At 40.5% G+C, this 8,395-nt stretch overlaps 1 protein-coding gene across 1 annotated transcript in view; it reads right to left on the bottom strand.

Annotated features, from left to right (window-relative positions):
- Positions 1 to 8,395, bottom strand: part of LOC112412840 (ornithine transcarbamylase) — a 19,356-nt gene that overhangs the window by 9,000 nt on the left and 1,961 nt on the right. Inside the window, exons 2-3 of the mRNA XM_024764567.1 lie at positions 3,426 to 3,564; positions 1,876 to 1,957 (exon numbers count right to left, since the gene is read on the bottom strand). Of these exons, the coding sequence (XP_024620335.1) occupies positions 1,876 to 1,957; positions 3,426 to 3,564 (221 nt within the window). The remainder of the gene's footprint in view (positions 1 to 1,875; positions 1,958 to 3,425; positions 3,565 to 8,395) is intronic.

Here is an 8,395-nt window from a genome sequence, read left to right as displayed (position 1 = left end):
TCCCGGACCGGGGCACGAACCCGCGTCCCCTGCATCGGCAGGCGGACCCTCAACCACTGCGCCACCAGGGAAGCCCATATTAATCGATTCTTTTGATGACTTCAAAAAAGAACACCTCTCTTAAGTACTAATGATTTTAAAAGATGATAACCAATGTTGAAAAGGAGCAGAATTTCAGAATTACTGACTGGCTTATGCAATATTCATTTTTCCTTTACTAAACGTCAGATGTCATTGTGACCTTTTAAAGAATCCAGCTTTAAAGAGCAAAATGTCCTCAGCAGTTTCCTTCCTAGGACTTTAAAGATTAGATGACACCTTATATGTTTCCTTTCTTCCTCCTTCCTTCTCTCAAAGGGCAAGGGGAGTGCATTAGTAAGAACAGTAAACATGAGATCTGAATCCTGGTGCCAATTTGTATTAATTGCATGAACTTAGCAAGTCACTTCATCACTCTAAACTCCATTTTGTTATGTATTTGAGGCACCTCATTGTTGATCATTACAAGGCAAGAATTGCATGAAGTAGTTGTTTGCTTCTGAACCCTAGAAAGCTCTGATGCTTGTAAGTAGGACAAGATATGCAAAGGATCAACCAACATGTTTTTATTTGTGGTACCTTTTCCTCAGTCCTATCCATTTGCCCATTTGGGCAGTCATATTATTGATTCAAGGGAGGTCTGATGGAGCAGAAATGCAGAGAGAAACAAGAGGTGATGTATGGATTATGAGTTTCAAAACAGACTTTTTGAAACTCATTACAGAGATCATAGTTTGAGAAAAAAGAAATTTTGAGTGTCAACAGCTTAGGATTTCAGGCACAAACAACAGACTTGAAAGAATACATGGATAGTCAGAGCCAGTTTTTCCTCTTGCTTTATCACCTGGGAACTGGAAGGGGAAGAAAAGCTGCAAGAGCGAAGAAGCAACAGAAATAGACTTTTGACACTGTGCCCTGCTGTCGGTCCCCCAAGCCAAGGACTGAAGCATGGGGAGCATGATGGAAATTTCAGATGAGTTTGGGGAACCCCAGAGCTGAGATCACCTGTGTCTTACTCTTAAGACAGCGTTCTAGGAGGGAGCAAATGTTCTAGAACTGCCTAGCACCCAGAAAGAGGAAGGAACGATAGAGTAGAGAGAGCCTTGCAATATCTCTGTGCCCACTGTGGCGTGCAGAGCTGCCAAGAGGTTGAGAGAGCCAAACCAAGAGATAGCTCAGATCCTGTGATCAAAGTAAAGCAAACTCCACAGTAAATGGGAGCCAGTCAAGGTCAAATAGGTCTGGTCCAAGGTTCAGAAGTCTCAGCAGATTTCAGCATAGCCATGTGATGATGATGTCCTGATGACCAGTGACCAGATCCCCATAGCTCTTAGATGCCTGGACATTGAGATACTCTCCAGGACTTAACCATGACTGTGGGGAACAGGGGAAGAGACCCTAAATTGACACAGTAATCACTTTTTAAACAACTGAGGATTGCCTAGCGTTGCAGAGATTGTTTCCATCATCCAGCAAAATTGATACAAACAAGGAAAAGTTCTTTACATGTTAGAAAAATACACATTTCTTGCTGACATGAGTTGGAGGCCTGAGAATTTATGCCCACTGACATTCTGTACTGAACATGAAGAATTATTTGGGACTTCTACCCAAGTCCTCACGGAATCCCTACAGATGAGACTCATCCTTCTGCTTGCAGCTTCTATGAGAATTGGGAAGAGCATTCAGAGGCTTGCACTACTCATTCTCAGTGACAGTGTTTGCCCTTTGTTGTTGCCAAAGAGACAAACAAATCCCCCCACTGGGCTACTCCTCCCAGGTCCTCACCCTCTGGCCCCCTCTTCAACACAAGTCCAAGTTTGTCTATGGACTCACCTGTTTCTGTGGACAATCTTGTTCGAGTACTTCTTTTTTCAAAAATCATGCCTAAGGACTTTCCTTGCAGTAAAGGCAAATACTGAAAGTCAAGGACAAGAATACAATTAAAATGAAATATACATTTTATATCCAATAGCAGGGATTACGTTTCAAAACTTATTCTTTACATTATCAGAAAATGTAGAATAATTAACACTGTTCCCAAACAAGTGTTCAGCTGTTATTTAAACAGTGAATTTAAAGTGTTTTTTTTTCATGTTGTATACAAATGGGGGAAGGGAACAGGAACTTCCACAGCTCACTGACACATAATGAGAAAGTAGTATTAGTTGCTCTGGGTTCAACCTGAACATTTGTTCCAAAGTTTATTAATATTTCATACTGGAGCCATCTTCTTACTTAAATCCGTGAAAACCTCTACCAGTGTTCAATGCCCTTGAAGATGCTTGGTTCAGAAGTGTTTTCTCAGCTAGGAATGTGCTTCTCTGTCACAACGTGGGGTACTCAGACTCGTAAAGATGAAGCTCCAGAGTTTCAGCTACACTTTCATCACGCATCCTTGTGAGAGTGCAAAGACTTTGTTCCTAGAAGTCATGTGGAAACAATCTGGAGAGTTTGGGTGTGGGGTGGAGCTCTGCCTCCTTCCTCTTCTGTAGATGGACTTCCCGGTAGGATGAGTTCCAGAACAAACACATTCCTGCCAGCTAACCTTCCTCACCACGAAGTGTGAAGAACAAAAAGCCTGGGATCTTGGGGGACATTTTCTCCTTATTTCAAGGTCTTCTACAGGAACCCATAGCAGTCGGAGTCACTCCTATTTTCAGTTCGTTCTTAGGAACTTGGAGAGCTAGTGAACTAGGTAACAAAATCAAGGTTGTGTAAAAGTTTCTCAACCTGAAACCAGCTCTTTCAAATGCTTCTGAACAAGCTTGGAATACGAAAACACTTTCACAATTAAGCAGTCTAAATGAAGCTGCTGCATTAATTAAGCGTGTTTCAAACATAAATTGCTTAAAATACAGAATAATGCTTCCCGCAAGGCACCATATCCCATCTCTTCTCCTACTTGGTTACCATTTAATTGTTTCTTTGCTAATCTAAATTTTTTAACACTGTCACATCATCCTGAATTTTTTGAAATTATCCTAATGGTGATATATCTGATATTCATCCACAATTGAAATTTGTTGCTAGAAAAAATGTATCATCCTTATTTTTCATTTGATAGAAAACACACAGAGAAAAGAAAAAAGGTATAAAAATAAAATCCTTCCAGAGAAATGATTCTTCAGGTTCTGATTCAGTTAATAATGACTTTCAACATTCCACATGAAAGAAATGCAATGAATTGTCATTGAATAACTGTTTTTTATGCTTTTTATATGCCTGTACACTCAGTGATAATCAATTACCTTGCCTGTGTAGTTTCATTACTTAGCTACTGTTTAGGAATTTTAATGTATTTTCTTTTCCCTCTTTCTCTGGAAAGGCTGTCATTAAAAAGGCTGATTGGTAGCAGTGGAAGGTAATGTGGAAATGCTGCATACCTCTCCTTTCTGCTTTATCCTGTATTTCAGATCTGCTGATAGCCATAGCATATACTTAATTTCTTCTCCTGTAAAGTTCTTTAGAGTGAGGAGGTCACGACCCTTCAGCTGTACTTTATTTTGTAGTGGTTGTCCACATCTACAAAAAAGAAAAAGAGAACTATACATTTAAGAAAACAAAATCTATGTCCTATGGTAATTCATTGTTTAATTCTTGACACAAAACATAGCAAACACATAGCAACATTGCAAATGTGTAGCCCCATGTGTCTCTGCAAAGTGCTAATGCCTTAAAATTGATATGGCTGTGGTTTACATTTTAGATAGCCAGTATCCTGAATGTTGAGAGAAAAGAAAAATTTGAGGAAAGAGGCTGAATTCTTCTCTGCTGGAAATAACCATATGAGTGGCTTTCTTATGTATTAGTTAGGCAAGTTACCTAAACTCTCTCTGCACCTAAATTTCTCACCTAGAAAATGAGTATAATAATCTTATAGGGTTGTTGTAAGGATGAAATGATTTAATACATGGAAATCAGACAGTGTCTGGCATATAATAAGTATTTGATAAATTTTAGCTATTATCATTGAAATCATTCAGTGGTACAAACAGAATTTGTTATGTACATATAATAGAAAACAATTTCATTCTTTTCCCTCTACTGCCCTTCAGATCTATTCTTGAAGATTTGTTCTTTATTGTCCCTGGTCACATACAATGGACCCTGTGGCTTTTCTATTAACTTTTAGGGGGAAAAAAGTCCTCTGCTTATTTTATTCCCTCAAAGAGTCTCAGTAAAAGCATGTGTAATAATGACAATGATTTTTTTTTAACTTTAAGAAATGTACTGCAGGGCTTCCCTGGTGGCACAGTGGTTAAAAAATCCACCTGCCAGTGCAGGGGACACGGGTTTGAGCCCTGGTCCGGGGAGATCCCACATGCCGCGGAGCAACTAAGCCCGTACACCACAACTACTGAGCCTGTGCTCTAGAGCCCGCGAGCCACAACTACTGAACCTGTGCACCACAACTACTGAGCCCGCGCACCACAACTACTGAGCCCTCGTGCCACAACTACTGAAGCCCGCGCACCTAGAGCCCATGCTCCACAACAAGAGAAGCCACCACAATGAGAAGCCCATGCACCGCAACGAAGAGTAGCCCCCGTTCGCCACAACTAGAGAAAAGCCTGTGCCCAGCAACGAAGACCCAATGCAGCCAAAAATAAAATAAATAAATAAATTTTTTAAAAAAAGAAATTCAGCAGATTTCTGAGAATAAATTTAGAGAGATCCACCATGATGGATTTTCAATGCCATGACTAAAGTCTGAAGACAAAAAAGATACCAAGAGCCCCCCCAAACAGAATTAATGTTGAGGCAAGAGCAAGTATGGCCTGTGGCCTAGGCTGAACACAAGACCTAAGAGTCATGGAGGAGACTTGACTGTGGTCTAGTATGTTGCTAAAGCTGAAATCCTCTAGGGCTCCACCCCTCCAGTATTGTATTTGCACTACTAGGAACAATGGTTGGACATATGCATGTGAAACAAAAGCATTATAACCTTGGATCCTATGCATAGCAGCCTGTGTCAAGTGCAAAAACCTGGAAAACTGGTGAGAGGACCTGGTGGGATAAGTTTTTGCCCATAGCACTATGAGGGCCAAATCCGAAGTACATTAATAATGAACTATACCAATATTTTGGCTACCTCTTTCCGTGAACCCCTTTTGGACAGAGTAAGTCCCCTGGGTTCTTGGGGACAAAAAGAGTGGAAAGGTAGATCTTGTAAATCTGTCATACTAGCCTGTGAGAGTTGGAGTAATTAACGGAAAATTTTTTAAAAACTGTATCTCACCTGGTGAAGGGGGTTGTACTGTTTACACCATTGAAAAATAATTAGAGCAGCCACCACCTTTCTCAGTTCTGTCCAGGAGGTGGGGCAGGAAATGTTGTCTTGGGAAAAAGAGTTGTTTTTCATAGATATCAAGAGCTAACCAGGAAAATTTATCACTGGAAGGAAAGCAAACACAATGGTTCCAGTTTAAATTCCTATCCTGTTTACTGTCTCCTCCCCTCTGCTCCAAAATGGAGTTGCCACACCTCTTTCCTAAGCTACTTAAAAATTAGCGAAAAGTAAAAAGCCTCCACAATTGTACCATGTTGAAATGCCTCCTCCACAGACCCCTTTTTTCCTGTCCGTATCAAGCATTTCTTGCTTTCTGGTGATAAACTCACACGCGAGTTAGCTAGGTAAAACCGCTGGCCTAAAGGGCTATTAAGTTCTCACAGAGACCCAGTGCTTCAGTTGGAAGCAGCCTACTCTAGTTCATGAGCCAGACCAAGGCCAGAATCACTATTTTAGTGTTCCCATAACATGCTTGGTCTCTTTGTACTCAAGTGTGTCTCCTTGGTAAACCAGACTTAAACCACATCATCATTCTTCAGCCAACACATAACGGGGAGAATACAATATTGGAGAAAACAATGGGAACCACATACAGGTCTTCTGTCAAAACTGTCATGGCAGTCGGTTATAGCAGAGCTTTTGAAAAAGGCAAGACTCGTTCGTTACATTAATTTTATCCCTTGAAAAAATAATTACGGAGATTTCTTCACCCCAAACCACTGAATGCTAAGAAGTTAGGCCAAGGTAATAGTAGACCCTTGTGTTAGCTTCACCCAAATATCTTCCTAGCTAGAAAATGGAAGAGTATTCTCTATTGGCAGAATGAAACCTTTCATTGCTACAGTCTGCATTTTCCAACTCTAGTAAATTGTTTGGAGTAGCGGGGGCAACCTGGATGTGTTCCCTTGTATAATTGTATTTTGTTGGAAGAGAAAGTGCTTAATTCGAGTAAAATGTGGTCAGGCAGAAGCTGACTTTGCCAGAGTAGGAAAAAATTCAGCGTTAAATGATATTTTGATCCCCGTGGAGAGTTTGCGATAAAGACTTTAGCTTCTGGAGGCATAAGAGAGGGCCAGTGGGCCTTAGGGCAGAGATTTTGGTGTTTCTTTAACATTGCAGACTGATACAAAAGGCATATTTTCTTGGTGTTTTTTTCTTCTTTACTGAGATTTTGGCTATATCTTTTAAACAAGGTGGGGGAGAGGATGGGGGGATATTGAACAAGGGGAGATTGGCCAATTTGATCAATTTGGAAGGATCGAAGTCATCAAAGCAGTGGAATGAAAAGAGCAGTGGTTTTAAATATTCAAATTCGAGTCCTAGTTCAGCTGTGACCTTGGGAAGACCATTTTCCATTTTTGGCATTAATTCCTCATCTGAAAAAGTAAGAAAATGAACTACAAATCAGTGATCCTTCATGTCTTTGTCTTCCACAACATTCATGAAGTTCATAAATACAAGATTTCCCACAGGGCATACTGGAGCCATCTGAATTCTCAGTGACCTAAATTTAATTTCATCCCTTTCTTTCCGTCTCAGAAAGGTATATTGCAACGCATGGCAGGGAGAGTGACCCTCTTTTCACAAAACACTTGAATATGATCCTATTGATTTGGAAGATAAAAGCACAAATCATTTCCAAATTTCTCTATTATTAACAATAATAATAATTTATTAATAAATATATACCTGCAACATTTGTCGCTGTTCCCACATGCTCATATGTGGTATAAATTACTATTGATAACTAGGTGACTAGATGGTTTCTAAGATACCTTAGATAGTCAGTATTCTAAAACTGTAAAACTTTGCCCTCATCTGAAAATTGAAGAGTGGGATGAGGATTCGTGCAGACCTACTATTAAAGGGCTGGAAATGCGAAACTGTTGAAAAACTGTGGCCGCCTCTACTTCTTTTATCTTAGTTAAATTATTAAATTACTAAAAATAACAAACTAGAAATAAAACCCCAATTCTGCTGTTGGCCAAGGGAAACATAATGACCCCATTGCATTCCTGGTCTCATGCCTTGTATAATTTTCTGAAGTGAAGAAATATGTTTTGTTGTTGTTTTGTTTTGTTTTAATTAATTTATTTTTGGCTGCATTGGGTCTTCGTTGCTGCGCACAGGCTTTTCTCTAGTTGCGGCGAACGGGGGCTACTCTTCGTTGCGGTGCATGGACTTCTCATTGCAGTGGCTTCTCTTGTTGCGGAGCATGGGCTCTAGGCGGGCAGCCTTCAGTAATTGTGCCACGCGGGCTTCACTAGTTGTGGCTCGCGGGCTCTAGAGCGCAGGCTCAGTAGTTGTGGCGCACGGGCTTAGTTGCTCCACGGTATGTGGGATCTTCCCAGACCAGGGCTTGAACCCATGTCCCCTGCATTGACAGGTGGATTCTTAACCACTGTGCCGCCAGGGAAGCCCCAAGAAATATGTTTTTTAAAAGGCACTCATTTTCAATTATGATGGAAAATGTGAATAATCAAAGAGGACTGTTTTCGCTCCTCTACACAAGAGCATGGATGGCCTGTAATTGCTTTGTCTGCATGTCCACGTATGTATAGATTGGCATGTGTGTGGGATGAAGGGAACTTAATGAGTTCTGTAAGCCCTTAGAGAGGCCTGGAATGAAATACCTGAAAACCAGTCACCTCCAGCTCCAATCCATAACCTCCACAGAACTGGGTGGCTTAGCTCAATATTCTCTGAAGAAATTTCTGTTTGTGAGATGAAATTGAACTGCACTTACAAGTTGGTCTTCTCTGATAAAGAAAGATATTATTTTAGTGGTTTCTTTAAAAACTATAAGTGGTTTCCTTAATAGGAACAAATCATAGGACACTGTCTATTATCCAAACACAACCAGGCTCTAGAGCCTTGTTTGTGAGATGAAAAGCCCATGGATTGGGTGTTCTCGGCAGTCTTGGTGTCTGATCCTATTGATTTTGTAAAAAAAAAAAAAAAAGAAAAAGAAAAGAAAAAAATTACTGACTAAAAATGATTGATCCGGGAGCCCGTGTAGATGGCTTCAGCCTCACTTGAGCAGTCATTTTATCATGCCCATGT

The sequence above is a fragment of the Neophocaena asiaeorientalis genome, unplaced genomic scaffold (assembly GCF_003031525.2).
Source record: "Neophocaena asiaeorientalis asiaeorientalis breed wild unplaced genomic scaffold, Neophocaena_asiaeorientalis_V1.1 scaffold870, whole genome shotgun sequence".
Taxonomy (NCBI): Eukaryota; Metazoa; Chordata; class Mammalia; order Artiodactyla; family Phocoenidae; genus Neophocaena; species Neophocaena asiaeorientalis.
Note: the sequence above shows the minus strand (reverse complement) of the source record. Positions and strands in the feature narration are given on the sequence as shown.